At 38.5% G+C, this 26,841-nt stretch overlaps 1 protein-coding gene across 5 annotated transcripts in view; it reads right to left on the bottom strand.

Moving 5' to 3' along the window:
- The window catches only part of LOC143225127 (MIF4G domain-containing protein-like), a 59,253-nt gene that overhangs the window by 6,509 nt on the left and 25,903 nt on the right, over positions 1 to 26,841 (bottom strand). The window contains exons 2-4 of one of the 5 annotated variants that reach the window (XM_076453975.1): positions 22,800 to 23,005; positions 13,345 to 13,450; positions 10,973 to 11,257 (exon numbers count right to left, since the gene is read on the bottom strand). In XM_076453975.1, coding sequence (XP_076310090.1) covers positions 10,973 to 11,257; positions 13,345 to 13,450; positions 22,800 to 22,895 — 487 coding nt within the window. In that variant the 5' untranslated portion in view covers positions 22,896 to 23,005. Of the gene's footprint in view, positions 1 to 10,972; positions 11,258 to 13,344; positions 13,451 to 22,799; positions 23,072 to 26,841 lie in introns of all 5 variants that reach the window. The other 4 variants (XM_076453977.1, XM_076453974.1, XM_076453976.1 and 1 more) reach the window with 4 other exon arrangements.

The raw sequence follows: 26,841 nt of genomic DNA, 5'->3' as shown, positions 1-26,841 counted from the left end.
TCCGGTCTCATCTGGGGTGTTTTCTCCTTCCATGGAACAATGGAGCTTTAGGTTATACAGGGCGTCAAACAGCAGATGGCTACATTGGCATGTTGGAGAGAGCATCCTTATTGATTGAAAGCCCTCGCTTGTGTGGAAATGAATGGATTTTTCAGCAGGGTAACGCTGCAATCCACAATGCCCGCAGGACAAAGGACTTTTTCATGGCGAATAACATGATTCTTTTGAACCATCCAGCATGTTTGCCCGAACTGAACCCCATTGAAAATGTTAGGGAGTGGATGGCAAGGGAAGTCTGTAGTAATGGACATTAGTTCCAAACACTGTATGATCTTCGTGAAGCTATCTTCACCACTCACCACTTGGAATAACATTCCAACCAGCCTTCTGAAAACGCTAATATTAATCATGCCAAAGCGAATGTTTGCAGTTATTTGCAATGACGGCCTGCAACTCACTACTGAGACCTCTTGTTGAGCATTTACTACCCTGTTTAAAACTTATTTTTGGTATGTTCTTAAGCTTTTGACTAGCTAATATTTAGGCTCATCTCATAGTGTTCACATTTTCCCTATTAAATGTTTAAAATATTTTTATTTTTATTTTCCCTTTTCTAGTTTTCATCTTTCGAAGCTCTACTCAAATAAGTGGTTGAGTCTAACAACACAAAGTGCATATTTTTTCTTTATGTTCATTGGGCTTAAGATTTTGGCCAGCGGTGTATATATAAAAGTCATTCTCTTCTCGTAATGGCTCGGCATGGCCAGGTAGTTAAGGCACTCGACTCGTAATCCAAGGGTCACGGGTTCGAATCCCCTTCACACCATACATGCTCGACCTTTCAGCCATGGAGGCGTTATAATGTGACGATCAATCCCACTATTCGTTGATAAAAGAGTAGCCCAAGAGTTGGCGGTGGGTGGTGATCACTAGCTGCTTTCCATCTAGTCTTACACTGCTAAATTAATGACTACTAGCGCAGATAGCACTCGAATAGCTTCGCACGAAATTCAAACCAAACTCTTCGTAATTGATTGTGTTTTTAGACTTTTCCGAGCCACTGGCCTTTTTCATTCTGTTTAACTTTTTATCTGATTTTTTACAGTTCTTTAGCATGTTTTGTTTTTATTTTTATAGAATTTTACTTCGTTTTACCTTTTTATCGACTGTTTAGCCAAAATAGTTTAGCTGCTTTGAAACATAAAGTTCTAAAATCAACCAACTTTTTTTATATCACTCCAATAGTTGGCAACATTCAAACTGGGTCAGTGGTCTCTCTCAAGCTGAAGTCTAAATTTCAAATCCCCCTAGCGGTATGTCTGTGGACTGACAACACTATAAATCGGGTTTCAATACCCGTGGTGGGCAGAGAAATTAAAGTTTTGTTTAAGTACGTACGTTCAATTCGACTAAGTGTGCAGTTAGCTGACGTAACTGAATGTTAGGCCAACTGGATATTCCGTCCGCCTGGTACACAGACGTTTGTCTCAAAATTGACAAACCTTTTCAACCTTCCAGGTGAAAATAGACGCGAAAAAGATAGTTTTTAAAAATGACGATTTTTATTTTCAGAGACAATCTGATAATTCCTTAGAGTTGTCATTTCTTTAAACTAGATTAATCAATGATGTTAGATTTGACTGTTTTTTTTTTTGTCTGGCACTTAAAATAACAATATCTGGCATTGACTTTAAAATACCAAACAAACACTGTTGTTTACATAGGGGATTTAGCAAACTATTAAATGAGATGTCATTCAGATTAGTGCTAACGATAGATAACTTAGAAACACTGATAAGAGCTATAACGTTCAAAAAATCAAAAGTTTTAATATAAAAGTTGCAAGGTCTAGAATGTCCTGGAATTACCTGAGGCCGAAATATCTGATAACCATCTGTCTGTCTACCCAAGTTCAGTCTGTAGTGATTACGAAAATAGTTCAAATGTTGCTTTATTGGATTTCTCGTTTTCACACAACCTTTATTTGAGGATGGTTACTTTATAAAATGGGCCTGGCATGGCCTAGCGCGTTAAGGCGTGCGCTTCGTAATCTGAGGGTAGCGAGTACGCGCCCGAGTCGTGCCAAACATGCTCGCCCTTCCAGCCGTGGGGGCGTTATAATGTGACGGTCAATCCCACTATTCGTTGGTAAAAGAGTAGCCCAAGAGTTGGCGGTGGGTGGTGATGACTAGCTGCCTTCCCTCTAGTCTTACACTGCTAAATTAGGGACGGCTAGCACAGATAGCCCTCGAGTAGCTTTGTGCGAAATTCCAAAAACAACAACAACAAAACAACTTTATAAAATGTAACTTAAAAAAACAACTGAAGCTAAATCAATTTAAATATTTAAACAATTCGGTTTCATTTTGATCAGTTTGATTTGCAAAATGATAAAACAAAATAACATAAGCCAATTAAATGCTCCAACGTATAAAAAGGCGATACAAAGAAACACAAAGAGTCAAATTCGATCAACTTGTGTATGGAACTACAAAAAACTGCAGTCTTCCTATGGCTTATCCACTAAAATTTTGGTTCGGTACTTGTGATAGGCTTAACAATGATAGCCTATTGTTAGGTTTTTGCTTAAAACACAAGCAAACAAAATTGTAATTGAAAGGAACATTATCGCCAGAGCCAGAATAGTTGATTTTTGCAATTCAGACACAAAAATATTTCTTGTAGCGCTAAAAAGGCACAATGAAGCATATTCATTTCATTTCTATAGTAAGAATAGTCGGGTAGCTGATTTTCGAGATTGGGTTACTGTAGTTTGATCTAAACTGCATTTCAATCAACGCGACGTATCACTTTAATAGAATATACTCGTTTTTGCTTCAAATAAAAGTTAATAACATTTTGTGAAAGTATTTGCTGTATACAAGGTAATAATGTAGTTAAATCTAAATAGTTTATATGCATGATACCATTGGAAATGCTTAAAAGTTTGGACGTTTAGTTGGTATCGCTGTCAAGACGTTCTGCGATCACACTGGAAGTTGACAATGTCTATAGTTATGCAAGTGATCTCTGCAGGTTACCAAAACTATATCAACTAACTGATAAATATGTTTTTATAGTTCTTTTCTGACTGCATAACATAGATATATTCTGAAGTTTTCATTTCTTTTGAAACTTGATTAACCAGATGACCTATTTTCATTTTTTTTTTCCACAGACCTCAAATCTATCGATGTTGGGGCCCAGCATGGCCAGGTGGGCTAAGGCGTTCGACTCGTAATCTGAGGGTCGCGGATTCGAATCCCGGTCGCACCAAACAGGCTCGCCCTTTCAGCTGTGGGAGCGTTATAATGTAACGGTCAATCCCAGTATCCGTTGGTAAGAGAGTAGCTCAAGAGTTGGTGGTAGGTGGTGATGACTAGCTGCCTTCCCTCTAGTTTTACACTATAAAATTAGGGATGGCTAACGCAGATAGCCCTCGTGAAGCTTTGCGCGAAATTAAAAACAAACAACAATCAACGTTTTTAGTTTTGGAAAAAAAATATCCTTGTACATGAAAAGCTAGTGAATTAAATATTTTAATTGTCCTATGGCATTGTGGATTGCAGCGTTGTCCTGCTGAAAGATCCTGTCATTTCCACACAAGCGAGGGCCTTCAGTCAATAAGAATGCTCTCTCCAACATGCCAATGAAGCCAGCTGCTGTTCGACGCCCCTGTAAAACCTGAAGCTCCAATGTTTCATGGAAGGAGAAAGCACCCCAGATAATGATGGAACTCCCTCCATTGTGTCGTGTAGAAAATGCGTCTGGATGGGATATCCTTATCATGCCAGTAACGTTGGAAGCCACCTGGATCATCCAGGTTAAATTTTTTTCATCAGAAAACAAAACCATTGTCCACTTTTCTATGTCCCATGCTTGGTGCTTCTGAGCAAAGTTTAACCGAGCTGTTTCATGTCATGGTTGTTCAGCCTCCTCTCACCTTTTAACCCGGCGCGCCCGGGACCTGTGGACTGGTTACGGTCCGTTTTCACACAGGTGGTGAGTACAAGCGAAAACGTCTGCCGAAAGTGTAAAGAAATGGCCAAACATGAAATGAAAGTGGCCGAGAGAGATTCATGGTGTGGAAGGAGGCGTGGCCTTCAAAGATGTTTACGGTTTTTAAAGCCTTTCTGTCGTAGATGCCGTCTTATTGTTCTTGAGCTGCATTCTGCGTGTGTTATCTCAAATTTAATCAGCGTTTTTATTGGCACCGTCATTCGCCGTGCCCGTTACGGGAGTTTGTGGTGTTTTTTCCGTGTGCTGTATCGTGTTCAGCTTCATCCGTGAAGGCCCGGCATGGCCAAGCGTGTTAAGGCGTGCGACTCGTAATCTGAGTGTCGCGGGTTCGAATCCGCGTCGCGCCAAACATGCTCGCCCTTTCAGCCGTGGGGACGTTATAATGTGACGATCAATCCCACTATTTGTTGATAAAAGAGTAGCCCAAGAGTTTGCGGTGGGTGGTGATGATTAGCTGCCTTCCCTCTAGTCTTACACTACTAAATTAGGGATGGCTAGCACAGATCCCCCTCGAGTAGCTTTGTGCAAAATTCAAAAAACAAACAAACAATCATCCATAAATCTTGGTCTGTTTTGTGTAGTTTCCGTACTATTTACCAGTGTTTTCGTGTTTTTGTATGTACTATGCAGGTTGGTATGGCTACGGCCATCTGGCCGTACTCGGTCCGGCCGCAGTCCATCTGCCTTATGGTGCCCGCGGCCACGCTAATCTCGAAGGTCATTGCGCCTTGAATGCTGCTCTCTGGGGTAGCCAGGTTCACTGTCTGCAACATTTTGGCAATAGGCGTCATGTGGCGACGTTGACGTCGATCGCTCACGTCCGTCGCCTGCTAAACCAGGGTAATTTTCCCTTGGATGATCACCACGTGCCCGTGGAGCTGGCCTGGCAGAACATCACCCTTCGGTCGGTTCCATACGAACAATCCCATGACGTCTTCAAGGACGTGTTGTTGGCATATGGGATGGTGTGCAAGATCGAGCATGGGGCCACCTATTGACTGGGTGCCAGACTCTACAGTGTAGGATATGTATGGCTTATGGACATGAGGACAGTTCGTGTTCCGTCAAGTGTAATATTTGTAGTGGTAGTCACATGCTCTAGCGTTTCCCAAGGCGTGTGGCGACGTATGCCACAGTGGCTGCGGAAATGCCGACGGTAATGCGGCCCAAGCGAGCGAGGGCTAAACGGGCAGGGGTGGCTGCTCTTCCTTTCCCGTCGTCTGCAGCTGCTGAGGGTGGGGTCTCTGAGGAGATGCCTGTCCTGGTGGCTGCCATGTCCAGGCAGGGAGGGTCTTGGTCCCCTGAGGAGGTCCATGTCTCGCCTGCCCAGGTCGTAGAAGTTTCGCCCTCTGAGGAGGAGGGAGGCATTTTGGGTGCCATTCAGGTGGCGACCTCTGAGGAGACTTTGGCCCATCCTTTGGGCCCTGGTTTTGATGGGGCCATTGTGAGGATTCAGGATAAATCGGGTGCCCCTTAGGCGTCCCCTATCTCCTTGGAGGCTCCGGCTCCCTGTCGGATGATGTGGGGGTTGAGGGCTGTGGGGGCACCACGAACTTGCCACCCCTGTCAGTGTTGGGGTGGGTCCCTCTAAGGAGAGTACTCCACCCTGTTCAGGATGGGTCAGCAGGGGTTGATGGGGACTCTGTGGAGCCTCAGGCTTCCACTGCTAGCGACGCAGCAGCGGCACAGAAGTTGGAATTGGTGGGTCTTCTGGTCCCCTCCTCCAACGCTGTGCAGGTGCCTACCCCGACCTTGGACGAGCTATTGTCACCTGGCTTATTCGTGAATTTTTTTTACTTCCCCTGTCTTCCCGGTCCCTCGGGTCTGGGTGAGGACAATGGGGAAGAGCGGGAGCCCTGCATCCTCCTGTCTTTTCCAGACATAGGTCTGGATGTACACGTGTTGCAATGGCAGTGGTCAGATGCTGGCGGCTGCAGCTGCGAAGCAGGGGTGGGATTGGGTGGCATCAAGAGGCCGCTCGACCCTGCCTCCATCAATAAGTCGAAGCAGTAGCATCACTGATTCCTTCCCTTTGAATGGTAGATTGGTTTTTCTTGCATTACTCTAAACATCCATGGGATGCGTGGTGTTGCTAAGCAATTCTGTGCATTCTCCCTTCCATATTTTTGCAGAAGACCCATTTTGCCTCTCGAAGGGACCACTTTTCGTTTTCCTCTCGTTATCCTGTCCACGCCTTCTGGTCGTTTGACAAGACACGTGCGTGGGGTGTGGAATCCTCTTTCACCCGCATATTAATGTGGCATCTTCGCATCACATAGTGATGCTGAGGGGCGGATACTGTATGTTGATGTTGTCACTGGGGGTCATAAGATTCGGCTTGTCAAAATTTATGTGCCTGCCCAGTCTGGGGTGCAGGATGCTTTCTTCTTGGTCTTGGCCAGGTTCATGGTTACACAGGCCGATATCGTCCTTGGTGGCGACTTCAACTGCATCTCGGATCCTCGCCTTGAGAAGATTGGGGTGACCTTCTTTCTGGTGATCAGTATACGTGGTCTCTGCATGAAATGCTGTCGGATTTCGACTTTTCTGATGTCTGGCATGTGCTCCATGGGTCTGCTTTTGTGGCAACGTGGACTGATCATGGCGTTTCTTGTTGCCTTGACAGGTTCTATGTCACACCTGGACTTTAGCAGAGCCTCAGTGGAGCTGCAGTTCACCGGGTTGTGGATGTCTCGTTTTACGTGTCCTACCATCGGACACACTTTCACCACATTTCGGGATTTTGTCCCCATTTCTCAGGGCACAGGTGTGTGGAGGCTCAACGTCTCCCCCTTGCTGAGTATGAAGTTGGAGATCAATTGGTTGCCCTTGTCTGGAGGCTCTGCTCTGTCGAGTTTCTCACTGGGTCTTGGTGGGTGGGGCTTGTTGAGGCAAGTTGGTATGCAGCTTTCGCGGGCCCGCTGCCTTGCCCTGCAAGGCAAGCAGGACGTCTTAACTGCCTTGCTCCATGGAGAATGATGAATCGTTGGGTCCTCTCGAACATCGAAAACCTGTGCAGGGACATAGATTTGGATTATTCCAAAATATTCCATGCAGCAAGCGTCTCTAGTCTAATGGAATCTCTCGATCCCAGAACAGTTACACGAGTTCCACTGTGCAAGGTACGGGAGATGGCCAAGACCAGACACATCTCCAGTCTGGTGTTGGAGAATGGTCATTTGTCATCAGACATCTCTGACATTCTAGATGCGTGCCTCGGTTATTTACCGCCGTTTATATTGGGCTTCACTCGTGAACGAGGGGTTGTGGGACGACATTACTCAGTTTCTGCCCTCCCTCGACCCCTCATTCCACAACCAGCTTGTGAGCCCAATCAACTTGGGCGAGTGTTGGTCGGCCCTTTGGTCCATGCCACTCAGTAGGTGTCCTGGACCGGATGGGCTGCCTGTGGAATTCTACTGCCACGTGTGGCCAGTTGTCAGGCTTTTTAAAACCTATCTGACCACGGGGTCTATGCTGCCAGGAATGCTGGATGGGCTCATTTCTCTTATTTGTAAGGATCCCAGCCAGTCTGAAGATCTTTCCTCATGATGCCCCATTTCTCTCCTGAACGTGGGTGCGAAGATTATTTCCAAGGTCCTGTGTGCCCGTTTGGGTGCAGTTATGCCTTCATTGGTTCACTTCACTGAGACATGCAGCGTGCAGGGTCGAAGTATCCAACAAAATCTGGTGCTTCTCAGGGACCTGTTCCACTACATCACAGATTGGGATATCCCTGCTGTCTTTGTGTCCCTCGATCAGAGCAAAGCTTTTGATCAAGTTCACCATGGATTTCTGTGGTTCATTCTGGGGAGGTGTGGTATTCCTCCAGTTTTTGTCCACTATATGCGAGCTATGTATGCGACTGCTTCGAGCAGGCTCTTGGTTTATGGGTACCTGACATCTTCCTTTCCCATGTTACAGAGGCCTCGTCAGGCTTGCCCATTGTTCCCATCACTTTGTGCATTGATTATATCTATAGTGTCTGCTCTCTCATCTGTGTCACTTGGTCTCGGTGTGTGGTATCCAGATATCGGGGGTTTGAGCGTGACTTACGTCGCGCATGCAGACGCTGTGAACCTGTTTCTTGATAACTTCACATCGTTAAGTTCAGCACTGGCCATTGTCCATCGATACCCTCAGGCCAGTGTTGCCCAGTTAAATATTCCCAAGTCTCGTGCGCGAGGGTTTGGCAAATGGACCTCATCTGTTGACTCCCAATTTGGTCTGGATTGTACTCCCTCCCCGATCACTTGCTTCAGGGCCCTGGGGATGCTTGGGAGGGGTGGTTCAGCATGTTGGTTTGGTGGTGCACAATTACTGCTATTGCTCTGTTAACCTGTTTGACAGGGCAGAGATGGTGCGGAGGAGGATACTCCTCTTGGTCTAGTACCAGGGGGCTGTTGTTCCTCTGGATGAACTGCACGAGCCATCAAAAGTCATATCTTTGCCTACCTGTAGGGTTGCAAGCCTGAGGTGGTGTCTAGGCGTTTCTTGACGCTGCTGCCTTGCAGAGGAGGTCTTGGCATCCCATGTGTCCTTACCCAGCGTCTTTCCCTCTTCCTTTCTACTACTTTTTTGCTCTCTGTCGTTGGAGGGTCACCCCTGTTGCCACCTCACTCGAGTCTTGGTTGGCATAGGGCGCAGGCTCTTTGGTGTACCTTTGAGCCTGCAGACACCTATGTGTTTTGCTCCTCCTGTTTGGTACGTTGACGCTGCTGTGGCGATCCGGTGGTGTCATACCATGTCTGCCGACGTACTGACGACTCCCGTTCCCTCTACCGTTTGCTGGTACCCGAATGTATTCACAGGATCGAGCAACACCACTCTGCTCTGCCGTGGGACGTTATTTGGGGCCGCGTCAGGCTGCGCCATTTTGGTAGCTACCTCCAGGCTTTCAACTGGTGCGTCGTGCACAACATCCTTTCGGTAAGGGAGCACGCATACCTTTGGAACTCTTGTGCGATTGAGTTGTGTCCCGTGTGCCATACTCAGGTGGTGTCTGTCTTACACAGGTTGGTCCTCTGTCTGACATTGGTGGAGATCTGGGAAAGGGTGGCCCACCTTTTCCGGGTCCCGCCTCTCTCGACGGAGACCATACTGTACCACGTGTCAGTCCCTGTTCCCAGCCACCTGGCCTTTTCTTTCCAGTATACTTTAACCATCTTTAATTGCGTCATCTGGCTTGTTCAAAACAATTTGGTTTTCGAGCAGGCACTAGTGTCGTACTTTCAGATACTGGGCAAGGCAGATATCGGCTGTTGCTTTGCCTTGAGGCTGACATTCGGCGGCTGGGTTCCGGGAAATTTTTTCGTCTCTGGCGGCCGGACGTCTCGCCACTTTATACATTGGTGGGGGGTAAGGTGGAGATTGGATTCTGAGCTGCCCTACCTGCTCATGGTTTTTATTGTTTTCTCTTGTATATACTTAATGTTTTTTGTATATATTTAATGGGTTTTTTATATATTTAAAGTTTCTTTTGTATATATTTATTGTTTTTCTTTGTATATATTTATTGTTTTTCTTTGTATATATTTAATGTTTTTTGTATATTTTTCATGTTTTTTTTCTACTTGTTTATATTTCATGTTGTTTTTTTGTATTGGATCTATTTAATATTTTGTGTATATATTTAATATTTTTTATATATTGAATGTTTTTTTTCTCTTGTCATGCCTTTTGTACTGTTTCATTTGTTGTAAATAAATTCAAAATTTAATCTGGTTCGACAATCGGCTGGTGTCTTGCCGAACAACCCGTCGAATCTTTCTGCTCAACGCCGGCGAAGTTTTCTTGGGCGACCACTTAAAATTCTTGTTCCGTATCCTTCAGGGTCTTTTAATAAATTTGCAACAGCAGTTTTACTATGCCAAATCTTACCAGCGATGGCACGTTGAGAGACCTTACTTTTGCAGCTCGACAATTCTGCCACGTTCAAACTCTTTCAACGTTTTAGCCTTTGCCATGTTTTTACTTAATGTAAGACAGGAGATGTCAGTGGGAGATGTTGACAACGCTAATGCTTGAACACAAATGACTAAATTTCGTTACGTGTTTACCGATTAACGCTTCGTTTCAGTATGGTCTTAAGGTTTTTACCAGCTAGTATTTAGGCTAATTTCATAGTGTTCACAATTTCCCTATTAAATGCTACAAAAGTAGCATCTCTCATTACATTTCTCATTGTAGAGGGAATTCAGGATTTTTTAATATTGCCTTGTAAATTTTAGAACTTTAAACTTATATAGTATTAAAATATGGATTATTAGCTACAGTTTTGTGTCTGTGGTGTGGCCTCAAGTACATTTAAAAATTGTTATCCTGCCCGCGCCCCGAATAAATTTTCATATGCCTGTTCTAGTAAATGTTCTCAGATGACATGACGTCAGAATTTATTGTGTCACTAGCTAATAACGTCTAAAATGCGATTTGTTTTAGACTTAATTGTCTTAAGCATAAAAGTGCAAGACATGCTAATTGCACTGTGCCCTATTATTAGGATTAGACCTTGAATTAATGCATCATAAGCCCTCAAGCTCACTTCTTAGTTACCAAGCACAGGGTGAAGCTTACTTAATTTATTTCAGTTAAGACCATAACGTCAGAGTTTATGTGGCATACTTCGCTAAGCGCACTGAATATTTTCTGACACATATCTACCAACATGTTATTACACATGACTAATACTGGTGAATTATGGAAGAGCTGCTTTCGCATTTAAGCACTGAGTTAAACATGTAATTTTGAAAATAATTTATTTTGTGGTTTTCTGCATGTATCATATCAAATTTGTTTTAAATACTTTTGCAAATAAGTTCCTGTTGCAAATGAGATTTTAGTCTAGATCATTATAAGATTTATAAGAGGATTAAAGCTATGTACTATGATTTAATTTCACAGTACCGACTTACTCCTGCAGAAGTCTCTCCTAGTACATAACACCACCACTCACCATGCAAAGCCCTTTTGATAAGATCTTGGTACTCTGCAGGAAAACCGTCCGTGTGTGTGCTTCCTGTTGTCATGTCCTCTCTCCCTGTAAAACTTTTGGAGCGTTTGAGGGCACTCTTCTTCTCGCTAGACTTCGACTGAGATCCGTGAAACTGTACTTTGTTTTTATGATGTGCTGGTTCTGGAGATGGGGTAAACCGTAGGTCACTCGCAACAGTGTGCCCATTTGTTCCTGGAGCAGAAAACTGCTTCATAAAGGTTGAAATATCACCCGACAATCTTACACCTAACAAAGAAAGAATTTACCTTGAACCAAGAAGAAACCTAAAGGTCTACCTTTATAAAGCTGTCGTTTAAGTTATCATCGGAAAATACATTCATTTTACAACAGTTTAACTCAGCCACATTAAACAAGATAGAAAAAACAGGTTAACATCAACATAAGCTTCAGGGAATATCTTTTTAAAGGGATATAAAAAGCTAAAGTAGATGCAACACAAGTCTACTTCTTTCAAGTACCAACTCAGTGATTCTCACAAAGGTAATGTAAATAACGATACTGTTAGTAGTTACAAACGGATATAACAGAATAACAATATAAGTCTATAATATGTAACGCACCTCTCATTATCCAATGTCACAATAAATCTGTGTAAATAAAAACTCAAATGTCAACTAACCAAACATTTCCAAATTTGGTGCATGACTCTTTCTCACAATACATAATTTCCTTTTACTAAAAACAAACAAACTGGAAAACAGTTTTACTTACACTGTTACACTTAGAGCCACGTAAAATTCATTAGATAACATTATCTAATATCAGTGACCTAGCTGGACCAATTAGAGCTGATAGGAAAATGTACTTTCCAGCTGGTCTTTCATAGATAGTTTATCATTCACTTAAGCCTACGACTTGAATACATGACTCATAATTTACGTTACCGCAATATGGAAAAAACCAGAGAGCAAGATCTACGGAAAAGTTACATATCCTTTGTGTGAATTAAGTTTTAGCGAATACAACTAAAGGAACATTTGGATTAAAAACTTTAAATTCTGTAAACATAATGGCATGTAATACAGTGAAAAGTATACAAAATTTCACAAAAAATATTTGATTTACCTAATTTCAAAATCATGAATTAAATTAAGTTCCTATCCATGGAAATATTTTGAATGAAGTTGATTTTAATGTTATGCGCAGCTATGAATGATTTTGATCTAATAAATAACTGAAATTCGAATACCAGGTATTAATTAATACTGAACTTAAGAATGTGATGTTCCTTGGTTACTTCTGCATGGATCAAAATATGTGTCATTTGTATATTTTTGTTTAAAATAACGTGGTTCAACTTAAACAGTTCCCGTATTTTCACAGTAAAATATAAAGAATGTATCAACCTCATCTCCTCCAATGACACACGTTGAAACAAATTTATAATACAGAAATGAATTCGTATCTTTAAACACCTCAGATTACAAGTTCTACAATTTGATGACTTTGATTGTTGTTTATTCTTAGCAACAAACTACATAATGAAATATTTGCGTAGAGTCTACCACGGGGAATCAAACCCCAGGATTTTACGTTGTACGTCCTTTAACTAAAGCGATGTCTTACCGGAGTAGAATAATTATGAAATAATTAATTATTACATCCTTTTATTATTTCCTGAGTCAAGACGTTTTGATCTAAAATCTCTCCATTCATAGACGTTTCATAGTAAGATATACGTTGTTATCAGGCCCGGCATGGCCAAGCGCGTTAAGGCATGCGACTCGTAATCTGCGGGTCGCGGGTTCGCATCCGCGTCGCGCCAAACATGCTCGCCCTCCCAGCCGTGGGGGCGTTATAATGTTACGGTCAATCCCACTATTCGTTGGTAAAAGAGTAGCCCAAGAGTTGGCGGTGGGTGGTGATGACTAGCTGCCTTCCCTCTAGTCTTACACTGCTAAATTAGGGACGGCTAGCACAGATAGCCCTCGAGTAGCTTTGTGCGAAATTCCAAAACAAACAAACAAACAAACGTTGTTATCAAGGTGATCCGTGAGGGCATAAACGGTCACTCCCACTACTCGATTAGAGAAGCCGAAGAGCTGTCAGTGGGTGGTGTTGGATATTTATCACTGCTAAATTAAGAACGATTGGCATACATAGCCGTCAAGTAGCTAAGGGTTAAAATCAACAGATAAAATCAAATTGACAAAGAATTGACTACCGTCAAAATTGTAAATATTTTAAAATCTTATTTTAGATTAGGGCTAGATTCCTGCATGAAGTAAAAAGGTGACCAATTTTTCCGAGAAAAAAAAAAGAGAAAAGCCTGTAGGTGAAAAACAGGGATATTATTATGCAAAACGTTTTACCTGGAGGCCGATAAATCTCCATTGTTGGTTTGGATGATTTGGCTGGAAAACCAACTCTTCGAGCTAACTTGGCTGTTTCGTGACGGCGAGAAGCGTCTTCTTTGTGCTATAATTTTTCAATTTAAAACATGAAAAAAATATTATTAAGAAGAATTCAACAAAACATCAAAGTGAACAAGAAATATGAACCTGGATACTGGTTAGTTTATCTTAATCATCGAGAATTGTTTTAGTTCTGTTGTGCTTACTTTGTTTTTTGAAATTCGCGCAAAGCTACACAAGGACTATCGGCGCTATCCGTCCCTAACTTTGGGGTGAAGGGGATTCGAACCCGCAACCCTCGGATTACAAGTCGAGTGCCTTAACCACCTGGCTATGCCGGGCCGGTTGTGGGGTATAAATTCTTCAAAACGGCATTTGGACTAGTTATCTAAGTAAACTGCTAAGACTGCATACACGTTCATAGTTAAATCAAGGCTTATTCAATTTTTTAAAAGGCCAGTTTAGAAAATCGTAATAATGATGGAAAAAAGCCGTTTTGATAAGCTTTTTTATGTAAGCCTAGGTTTGCTTCCAGAATTTTAATGTTGCGATTATAATCAATATATAAATAACCCGATCTCGAGCAAATTTCTTCTGAATTCTACAAGTTTTTACAAAGCAACATATTTATATTATTCATCTATTCACCTTTGTAATACTGTATGTTTCACTTATTATATTTTATGCAATACAAATATACAGAAAATACTCAGTAAAAAAAAATATTTGTTTCGAATTAAGCACAAAGCTACACAATGAGCTATCTGTGCTCTGCCCAACAAAAATATCGAAACCTTGTTTCCAGCGGTGGGAGTCACCGCTGTGCCACTGTGAATCTCAAATTTTATTATTTTTTTTACCTCTATTTTGTCAAATGCTTTTAACTTCCTCTATAAAAGTAGTAATCCTAAAAAGAAGTGATGATTTTACCAAACTTTAAAACTGTGATATTCAATAATTAGCAATACTAATATTATTGCAAATAGCAATATACTTTTTATGTGTGATACATTTGAAAAGATCATTGCATTAGTATATTTTTCATGAAATATAATGTACGGTGCTCAGAGGTAAGTCTAAAAGGTAATAACGCTAAAAAACCCATGTGTAGCTTTGTGCTTAACAATAAGAAACACAACAAAGATCATGGAATATTATGATTTACAAATTCTTATTTGACATGATAAAGCTTTCAAACAAAAATTTACATTGAAATATTAGGGCCTACTTCTGTTTTATTCTATGTCCCAAGAACTGGGACATAATACTATGTTACTGTTTTGTTTAAACAGATTTGTAATAATAAATGTCATTTTTTTGTTACTCCAAACAGATAAGAAACGGTTTTAAACTTATATATGAATTGGACAAAATAGTATTCATAAATTTAATCCACGTAATAATTTCTCGGTAAATGTGATTATTCTGTAAATGTATTTTCTAAAATATGTGTTTAGAAAAAGTTCAAAGATCTGTTGTGTCATTTTGCAAAGCCATCACAATTCTCAAAGTAAAAAGCACGCAAGTTAACCCTAATTTTTAAAAAGTGTTAATGATTGTTTATTTATTTTGCACACGAGTTCATGTGAATTTCTAAGGATTACAACTAAACTAATTTACCGAATTATAATACGTGATATCGTGAAAAGTATTTTTTTTCTAATGATTGAATATATTCCACGGTGCAGATGGAATGACCTCTTATCCCTTATTTCCCCGATTCATGACAGAGTTGACATACTTACTGTTTAGCTCAAATTAACAGAAGCATTAGCCAGCTGACACCTGGATACATTTTCTCCATCAACCTTTCCCAGATTTCAGTAACTTGATAATTCACACAAACATACTGAATACTCATACTTGTAATAAGATACTCATGTCTAGATGTTATTTAAAATTACTTGATTATTGGAATAATCGTGAACTTTCTAGATATTCAATGGTTATTTTTATAAACTTCCTTAATATTAATCTCATACTAGCTAACTTCTACATTAAAACAATGAAAACGTAGCTTACGACACTGCCTCTTTAGTGGATTATGAACTACTTGAATAATTCTAATACTAAAAATAAAGCACTAAACTGTCCAATCAGCAAGTCTAAGCGGTGGCTATAAAAGGCCCATGGAATGAAAATTGATGACTTCTTGTTTCTTATTGTCACTAGCTGTCCTTTCACTGGGGAAATTCTTCATAGGCAAATGATCTAATGAATCTACTGGCGGTTGTATACTTGATGATACTCCAGAAATGACTGACAAAAAGTCTTGACTCCTCGATAAGATTACTTTTCACTGATGAAATCTGCTCTAGAGTTACTACGTTGTCCATTTTCTCTCCAGAATGCTTCAAACGACGATCTTAGATGATGGTCTCTGACTTACATCACCTGTCTTCTTGATTTTGTTAACTGCGTTATTTATTCTTTTAATTAAAACCTATGATCCTTCTCAAAACTTACATAGTTTTGGAATTTTAACTTCCTTGTGACTAAAATTCTTCAGCCATACCATGCTATCTTGATGGAATCTAGTCTTAGTACCATTGACTTCATAACGACTTTTCATTTTATTAGAAACTTATATGAAGTGTAAGGTATTTTCTAAAATTCCCAATACTCTTAAATGTTTTCAGTGTCTGTGGTTTGAACATTCGAAGGCGTCTAGTTATGGTTCTTTGACGTATGCTTGTTGTGGTGGCAATGATCTTGACATCTACGAATATTAATTGGACTTTACTGCGTCAATTGTAATGGCTCCCACCCCACTTACTTGTCCTAAGTGGGTGAAGGATAAATAGGTATAATGTTTTTGTATTGTAACCAACATTTCTTACCCTGAGACTTGGCAGTTGTTGTCCTCTGTTCTGTGTCAAACATATTCTGCTGCTTTCCATTCAACTGCTGCAGTGGGAATGCAGACAGATATTTTTGTGCCTTCACGTGAAGAGTCTTTTGCCCATCATGATATGAGTTTTCAAGTCCATGTCTATTTTTGTCTCTTCCCCACTTTTGTTTTTAGTAACTGCTCAGATCCATGATCTTTGGTCTTGCAGTGTTGGACCATAATTTTGTCAGGCCCTTAGTCTCTGGAGTCTCTTTTGATAGAGATCAGCCCAGTCGATTCATGGTAGGTTCCAAGGAGGTCGACAGACCTCTTTCTACTAAATAGAAATGTTTTATTCAGAAACAGGAAAGATCTTCGCCAAGTTCTCCTCGACCTAAATAAAAATGGTCACTTTGATACAGGTTTGCATTCTAATTTAGTTGACATTAAGGTCTTATCGATTCCTATTATCTTTTGTGTCTCTCTTAGAGGAAACATTCCTGAGACTTGCTGATACTGTCACGTTTCAACATTTTTCATTACAATGGAATGACAAGTTGTGTGAAAGGATGAGTCTCGGAGGAGTAGCACTACTGGCTAACCATTATCTACCCACTTTGTTTGTTTCACTTGATACTCCCTTGGACTCTTTAACCATTCAAAACATCCTTGGGTTATATAATCACCATATGTTCTCTTTACCTGTCTCCTGAGGAGATTTACAAGCAATCACACAGAACAGCTGCTGTCTTCATTTATCATTCTGGAAGACTTTAATCAACATAATCCCCTGTTGGGGTAAAGTTGATAATGATGGTAGGGTTTTTCTTTAAACACAACCTGTCTCTTTTCAATACCGCTCTTGCTACCTATTTTCTGTACCTAGTTAACCTTTTACTGCTGTTGGTCTATCTGTCTGTTCTCCTTGGCTATTTTTCTTTTTCTTGGAGGATTTACAATGAGCTACAGAATAGTGATAATTTTTCCATCGTTTTAAGGGAGGTTGGCTGTGGTCAATAACACCCGACCCGAGTGCCATGGTTGAAGCTGGGGCAGGATAACCGGTCCTCCTTTGCCACTCCTTGGAACTAGATCGTGCTGTTATTAGTCTTTCATCTATGACTGTATAGAGGCAGTAAAACTGATTGTATCGTTAAAATATTTGTTCATTCTATCCCCTAAAATCTCAATATGCTTCCCATAGTATCTTTGTCCGTGGTAGTCACCTGCCTGGCAGTAGGCATGGAAGCTCAGAAATGACCATAGATACCTTTAACAGGTATCCCATTCTTTTCAACTTCATTCCTTTCTAGTGGGCCCATGCTCCTGCTCGGCAGGCCAGACATGAAGTTTATCACTAGCATATCTTCTACCAACAATTCTAAAATTATATGAGACAAGATTCGGAAGATCAATGAAAGTACTTTTCCCATCTTCTTTTTCTTTTTACCTTATTATCCAATTGCCAGAATGTTGATGATGTTTAGAGTATCACCAATTTTCTTGACGAATACAATAATGAAACTTTCCAGGATTTATGTTTTTCTCTCCATTTTTGCCATCAAGTATCTGGCTGAGCCATCACCCATTTTCTTTAGGGCTGGTCATATCTAAGATTATAGTCGTTGATTTATCCTAGTGGGTCTGAAACTCGCTCTTCATCAATCTGGTAGTACATTGGTCAGGCCTGATGACATCCATTACGACATGCTATGCTATCTTTTTCCTGCCTCTCTTACTCTACTTCTGATTGTTTTTAACAGAATATGACAGGAGAACGTTTTTCTTGATAAATGGTGCAAGCTATTGTTCTACTTCTATAAAAGTCTGGGAAGGATCAGATGATTTCTTTTTGTTATCGTCCAACTGCTTATATTGCTGTCTCTGTAAGGTATTAGAGAAGATGGTTAATGCATGACTTGTTTGGTTTCTAGAAATAAATAATCTACTCTTGCCTTCACAATATGTTTTTTGAAGACACCACTCCACCATGAATCACCTGATTCATCATGAAACCTCAATCAGAAAGGTCTTCCATAAGAAAAACATCTTGTTTAGGATTTTTCTGACCCTCAGAGGGTTTATAAAACTACGCAGAGGTTTGGTATTTTAAAGAATTCCCACTCATATGGGTTTCATAGCCATTTACGCATTTTATATTAGTAACTTTTTACTTGACGGGAGTTTCAATCTTTTCCTGTTCTTTCACACAGCATTTGAATTCTCCTCAGGTTGTATCTTGAGTGTCATCCTTTTCAGTATCAAGATCAATTTTATCACTAAACAACTTCCTCCTACAGTCTCTATATCGACAACTTCCACATTTCTTGTTGGATATCATACATAAGACTTAATCAACAGCAGTTCCAGAATGCCCTTACTTATTTGTTGAAGTGAACCACATCAAACGCTGTTACCTTCACTTCATCCAAAACTGTTTGCATTCATTTTTGCCACCAATGGGGTTTACATCTTAATTCCGAGATCTGTCTTGGTAGTGTTTTGTTTTGTAGCTCCTGAGGCAAAGTACTTAAGGCTTATCTTTCACTGTAAGATTTACTTTCGTTTTTCATTTAAAACAGCTTTGTATCAAGTGTTCAAGGGCACTGATCATCTTCCATGTTCTTTCTTCCACCTCTTTAAAAACGGATTGATGTTCTACGTTGAAGATGTATCATGCCTTTATAAATTTCAACTGGACTATGGGCCTCTGATTTATAGTTCTGCTAAGCCCTCTGCCTTGAGAATGTTGAACCCTGTTCACCATCAGGGGCCTTCTGCAATTTTCCAGTATAGAATCTGTGCAACGAGTCCCACAAACATCATTTTCACCTCCACCATTTGCATCTTTCTTTACAATATGCTATCAAGCTTCTATTCATACCATTGTATCTCACCTTGGGTTGTGCCTCCCTTCCTTGAGGAAGGGGAAATGACTTTTTCAGAATAAACAATCTAGAATTCCTCTTTTTGGCTTTTGTACCTGGTGATCGATCAATGCTACCATAATTTCTTACCATCCCCACTTGTAACCTATCTTTAAATCATTTGAGTGCGATTGGAAGTGCCGTCTTCTCTATAACAAATATCTTATGAAATATTCTTCTGTTCTCATATTTTATGGATAGTTCGAAATCAGGTAATTCTGTGAGCTTTGTTATGATTGACTGCGGCTTGGTAGTTGATCATAGGATCCTCGCTAGGGATTATGTGTTCATTGCCGAGTTGTATACCATTTCTCTTGCCCTATATCACATAGAAGCTAAACAGTACATTAATTTTACTGTTTGCATGAGCTCTCTAGTGGTCCTGGAATGCCAATTCTTACCCTTTTCTTTTATACGTTCAGAAAGGATTGACTCAGTTTTCTCTGTCATCCCTTTCTATCCAGTTTTTCTGAATACCTGGCCATGCTGGTAATCTAGGGAAAGAGCATGATGACACCAGAGCTAAGACTATCTTTTCTGGTGATGTCAACATCCTTCATGTCCCATATATGGATTATGGTCCTGTGGCCAAAGCCTGGCTTCGTTCCAGTTGGCATTCGAGTTGGAGTGAAAAACTTCACAACGAGGTTTTTTTAGATCAACTATTGTTGTTTGGCCGTCTTGTTTTCCTAAGAATCGACGGGAGGAAGTTGTCTTATGTAGGCTACACAATGTTACTCATTATTTTCTTTTATGAGAGACTGAACCGCCAATGCGTAGCCTTTGCGACACTTAGATCACGATTGTCCACATTTTACCTTCGTGCCACCGTTACGAACGTGTCGCAGTCATCAAATATCCACCGTTCTAATTTTATTTTCGGCCGAGGAATATATGAAAAACGAACTTTTCTAGCATGCGTTGTACGATCTATCTTGCGACCCATAACGGGTGAGAAACACTTAAGCACACAAATAATTATAATTTTACTAAATTGTATGTAGCGAAATACAACACGCATTTCTTTAATTTGCTGTAAATCAAAGACAAGGGAATGCTCATGGAGGAAATCTGTTACAAATAGGTACTTTTTTTCCGTCAGTAATAGGTGTTTATGATGTTTCTAACAACCCAGAATAATTTAACTGTGAACTTGGTAAATGTTCCGATAAATTAAGAAAATAATTTGGCTAATTACACACAGAATCTGGAAAATGTTGTATATGTTTCGAGAATATAAGTTTAATTTTTAAATTTGAAGTAGAAATGTTTAACGAAATCAGTTGTAACTGAAGCGTTTTTTAACGTAAGTGAAATAAATGTAAAAACATCATAACAATAAAGTTAAAATGTTCTGTAAGATGATAAGAATATATACACATTTTACAGATAGAAATTAATTTCATTATAATTATTACGTCAGCCAGGATATGGCGATATTGTACTTCTCAATATTTGTTTCTTTATTTATTGAATTTCATGCAAAGCTGCTTCAGGACTGTTTACAACAGCTGTCTATAATTTATAAGTGAGATGAGAGGTATAGTCGTCCGTAAACACTACCCATCGATACTTTTATACGAACGAAAGTTAAGATTGGACGTAATTATAATGCCCACAATTTTAAAATGCCAAGCTATTCAAATCACTGTTTCTCTTCATTTATATACAGACAGGAAAAAAAGAACAAGGAAGCTTATTTGTTTACATCAAAAGTGTAAGTTATCAGTACACGGAATATTGTACGTTCAGTCACGAGACAAACGTTTATTTATTTTAAAGAAAATTCTTCGGTACATGGCGCGAAAAATCATTACAATTCACGTCATTTTTCTGCCCTTTCAAAGAATCTGAGTAAACGAAAGGCGTTTAGCTTCTATAAAAAAATTGATAAACAAAACTACGTGTTAATTAAATGAAATGTTGCGCACAGTTACAGGTTTGTTTGGTTTCAATTTCGCACAAAGCTACACGAGAGCTATCTGCGCCAGCCGTCCCTAATTTAGCAGCGAAAGACTAGGGTAAGGCAGCTAGCCATCACCAACGAATAGTGGGACTGACCGCTCTTTATAACACGACGGAAAGGGCGAGTGTGTTTGGTAGGATGGGGAATCAAATCCGCAACCTTCAGATTGCGAGTTAAGTACCCTAATCACCTTGCCTTGTGTACTTACAACAATATTCAGTAAATACTTCACTGTTGTTTCCGATAAACATGACTAGCTTACTTGAGGTATTCTGATTTAAAGACCATTTTGCTTCAACATGATAGGAAGAAAAGTCGGTAGATATACTTTGTTCAATATATTTTAATTTACCACCCCAGTGACACAGCGGAATGTCTGCAGACTTCCATCGTTAGAAACAGGGTTTCGAAACCCAGGGTGGGCAGAGCACAGATACTTTCTTGTGTAACATTATGCTTAATTTCAACCAAACAATAATGTTTTAATTGTTTGACGTTTACATGATAATTACAAAGAAAATCTCTCTCATTCTTGTATTTGTGTTAGGTTAAAACGAAATTATCTTGATTCCTAGAATTATTTATATGAATCTCTGTCGGATTTTTAAATATATATATTTAACTATTTATGAACCAAATTACTTGTGGTTAATGATTTTGCTGATGCTTTCCAGTTGATCAGCAGTAAGCTTGAGGATTATAGCGTTAACAATTGTGTTTCAATACCTGGGTGGACAAAGCACAGATAACCCATTGTATATATTCGTGCTTGACAATGAACAAAGAATTTGTTGGTTAGAAGGACTCTAGTAACATAATATGTTTTTAACAAGATCATCATCAATATTAATTTCACTAATTATTATTGAGATTTCGTGTGTATTTTACACTTAAAATGAGTGCTTTCGCCCAGTTGTTTAGTCAGTTTTCACAAAAATGTTCAATAATATTCAATATATTGACTTCATCAGTGTTAAAACAAATTGGCAGTTTGAGGGTTAAGCCAAATATGCAAAAAGTTTAAAGTGTGGGTTGCAGCAGATATCCTATTATGCAAGTTAATTATTTTGTTAATATGAAATCATGCAGTGTTTAAATAGTGATGAACCAAAATATAAAAAAAAAATGATTTTCGCTGACTCATTCCCGTAGTTGTCTAGTACATTGTAAGCTTTTTGTCGAATAAAACCAACTGGTTATTTAAAACTCTGTGACAATCTTGTTAACTGACAACACTGTTATTCTATCCACTTGTTTTCATTTTAGTCGATTTCTAGTGACCTCTAACCGAAGACAATAAATAGCTTTCATTACAAGAACATAATAATAGTCCACATCTATCGTGCTTATTAGTATAAGTGTACCAGCTACAAAATACAGAAACTAAACAAAACACATTTACAGTCATTTCTAAATATTATAATTCATTTCACTCTGTACAAATTCCGTGAACAACGAAGATAATTGGAAAATGCGTCCATGTTAGCCATGTTTAAAAGCTTTATTAATAGTTTTAATTTCTGCCAATTATCTAGAAAGATAGAGATCTTATGAGACGTAATAGATCTAAGTTGTTAGAACCAAGTGCATAAGTCTTCAATAGACGTGTAACACAATAATATTTCTAAGTTTCATTATTACTTTTCTAGTTATGTTTGTGTATGACTCGGTTAGCATTAATGAAACTAACCTGTTGCTGCCTCGTGTGTTGATTATACTCAATCTTTCGAAGATACTCGTGGTCCATGTTTAAGCCAGGTGATGATCGAATATCTTCCTCTCCCATATTTTAAAGATATACTAACTGTACGGCTGAGTAATTAGCAAATGCAATGATGTCCTTAACTTATTTATTCTCTTTCTTAAGAGTATCTGGAGTTCTTCACCCTGATTAGTCTGTCGATAAAGGAAGCTCGTTAATTTGGTTTCAGTAGCGTGGATCGACAAGATTCTTGACACTCTCTGTAATAAATTATAAAATACATCAACGACAACTAAAAACTAATTGTTCTGTTGTAAGTCTATTCACTTTACACTGAATTATTTCAGTTTAGGAAGACTAAATAGGTAAATTCAGTCTTACTAATTAAGCATAGCTCTTCACAAGTATTTCGCGTTGTAGATTCAGCTGCTTAATATGTCAGGAAAGCAATTTGTGTACCTTGACTTACACCGTTTTTCCAAACGGAGACGCTTGGTTATTTTCTATACTGTTCGGTGGAATGTTTTCACCACTGACCTTTGTGTTCGTTATTCTTACATGTTACAAGATACCGCGAAGTGCTTACAACAGTTGGGATACGACTTGTTGCAGACTTATTTCAAGATAGTTTTAGGCCTTCTGGTGTAAAATGGAAAAAAGTACTTGCCAATACAAATATGAATAATTATTTTAGTTATGTAACGCATCTATTCTAAATTCAATGATGTTTTTAGTTCATTTGTTCTAACCACATTAATTCAAAAATGATTGATATTATTTTAAAATAATATGAACTTTCTAAACACGTGTATCAATTTTCGATTTATGAATGACAGTCTTACAATTTACATTTAACTGGATTTGTGAACTTGTAGGATATCGAAAGCTTCCGAAAAAGCTGTAATAGCGAAATATTGAGTTAATAATACTGGAGTTACTGGAGATATAAGTTGTGATTTTATTTATATTTTTAGATATGTCTCACAATAAACTCCCGTTTGCGTAAAAGTTAAGAATAATAAAACAGGAAAAGTTTTCATTTGGACGTGTCCACTTATCCCTTATTATCTTTTACTTTTCTCATGTCTTGTAGATCAACACTTATTCAAGGAATTTCATCCTCAAACACTAGATGGTTTATGGAAATCCTGCAAGAAGAAGACTGTGCTTTAAACGTGACGGCCTGACGATGGAGTATTTTGCAATTGAAATGCTCAGTCATCAGTTAGAACGTGAACGAATATTACCAGATGAACTGTAACGACGTGGTAAGAATTCGAAATTGTTTTAACATAAAGTACTTAACCTCTGTAAGTCAAACAATTTAGTTTTGAGAAAAACGTCAGAAATGGTGTTGTCTAGAACTCAACATGACTATATTAAGTGTCAATTAAAACAAATTAAAATTAAGATCTAACACATCATTCATTTATTTTTTTAATAAAAGACAGAAGAACAGTAGAAAGTCAACAGTTTCGTTCACCAAATAGAAAGAGATGAGTAAATCTTCATTTGTCTTCATCTCAAATAGTCTTTAAGTTTGAAAAAATACTGAAGTTCATTCATTCAATCCTATGCAATGTGAAGAAAATTATAAATTACCCTCACTGAACTTTAAGCATAACCTTATCCAGTGAGCTGTTTGCGATATATACATACACCCTGGGAATAGAATGCATATTTCTCGCGCTGTCTGCTCTTGAGCTTACTATTGAACCACCGGTTGTTGTTTTAAATTAAGCGCAAAACTACACAATGGGCTATTTGTGCTCTGCCAATCACGGGTATCGAAACCCAATTTTTAGCGTTGTAAGTCCACAGACATACCGCTGAGTCAGCGGGGGGGGATCTGAACCACTAGAGAAACGTATCATATTAATAAAAATTACAATGTATAAGCTAACAGTGACTGAAGAAAGTCGTCACAAAGAGATATTAATTATGAAACCGTGAATTCAAAAGTTAAATTACATACAAATTAAACAGTTGTGAAATTATTTAAAGTAGATTAACATCGTGGCAGTTTCGTAAAAACATGCTGTGTGAATCTAAAAGAAAAGAAAAAATGTGTTGTTCAAAATGTGTTTTCATGAAATATTTTAATTAAAATTACTGATGTGTCTTATGATTATTTAGTATAATTTCTCTGACTTTGTAACGAGTAGTTTATGAATGTACAAAATATCAAAGGATCTATATTATTTATATGCGACTTGCCTATTTATGTACAATTATCAGATAAAGACAATACATATTATGATCATAAATAATTTCGTACTTACGATTCGCACTGATTCTAGACACACCAGCGTTATATCGCAGCTTTTATATTCTTGAATATAAATTTTATATAATGACTAGTGTATCCGATAATCTAACAGTTGGATATGAGATTTCAATCTCTCAAGAATGTGAGGTTATACTTCGTTTTAGAAAGGACAGACACTATTCTTGGTGATTTTGTTATGTCAAATTCTTCTACAGTATTTTACTTTTATATTTTTATTATATCTTGATCACCTCGAAACTAAGTTTTACAATCATAACACCTCAGCATATTTCTTAGTCTTTATTTTCTTAAATTAGTTGATGATTCAAACTTCTATTGCTGTCGCATGGCATGTGTTTGTATTCCATATCTCATTACTGTGTGTTTATGTGTGTTTTTCTTATGGCAAAGCCACATCCGGCCATCTGCTGAGCCCACCGAGCGGAATAGAATCCCTGATTTTTGCGGTGTACATCCGTAGACTTACTGCTGTACTAGCAGGGGGCCATCTCATTACTCAGTGATCCATCGATTTACTGTTGTTGATGCTTTTGTACTTCATGTTACTATCGTCCAGTAAAAATCGGGACTTAATTATATATATAACGTTTATATTTATCAACTGTTAGTTTTCAATTTGAACTTCATACTTTTGTTTTTATCCTATATTATATCATTTTCCCGTACGATATCCTGCAACTTAACTGTCATTATTAAATCTAATATATGATGTGTATTTGGCAATATAAAATCAGTGTATATATTTACAGAAACAAAACTGGAAACACCTACCTGAAAGTGTGCAATATTTGTTGCACAATTTTGATTTTAACATTATGTTGTATAAACAATATAAAACCAGATGTTAGAATATAAGTTACGAAAGTATAAAAATTATAATCAGTGATGACGAGAAAGCCTACTTGTAGAGAAAAATATATATGTAAAAACGACTGGTTTGAGTTGAGAAAATATTTTATGTAGAGGAACGAACAAAGAAAGAAAGAGGTAATTGACCGATAGCTGACCACATGTTTGAAGGGGGTTGTGTAACTGAGTGTAGGAATGTAGAGAGCGTGCTTAGATGTTTGATTATATCTATTAATATAGGTATAAATGTGTTCCTTTGTATTGGTTTATTTTGGATTTGAGTTGTTGTATTAGTAAGACTTATTTAATTTTGTGTTTGTTTCTTTATTTAGTATTTGAGTGTTTTCTGTGCTTATGTTGTGTTTATTTGATCGGCAGTGTTCGAAAACGTGTGAAGATGACTTTTTGTGTTCTTTGAATCTGGTTTCCATTTTCAACTTGTTTCTCCAATACAGAAGTCGTGGCAGTTATCACATTGACGATGACCGAAGAAGGTCGAAACGTTCTTCGCTCCTCTACATAAAAAATATTCTCAACCCAAACCAGCCATTTTACATATATATAAAAATTATGTTCTTAGTATCGTATAACACATATGATAATATTTTTCACTAAAAAACTACATATACTTATTTTAAATCATAACTATTAAATGGTGTAAAAACGTCACACTTTCATTTTATAGAGACATTACGAAATAATCCAATTCTAAATTATATTGAAACGTGAAATACATAAATTTAGTAAACGATTGACAATATTTTAGAAAAATATAACGCTCTATACAAATATGGTTATTACTTACGTGATGAACACATATGAAACACTGATTAAAAAAAATAATGCAGCACCTTTATATGGTTGCATGTTTTTTAAAAAAAATTCGACTTA

The sequence above is a fragment of the Tachypleus tridentatus genome, chromosome 9 (genome assembly GCF_004210375.1).
Source record: "Tachypleus tridentatus isolate NWPU-2018 chromosome 9, ASM421037v1, whole genome shotgun sequence".
NCBI classification, from domain to species: domain Eukaryota; kingdom Metazoa; phylum Arthropoda; class Merostomata; order Xiphosura; family Limulidae; genus Tachypleus; species Tachypleus tridentatus.
This window is presented reverse-complemented; position numbering and strand designations above follow the sequence as displayed.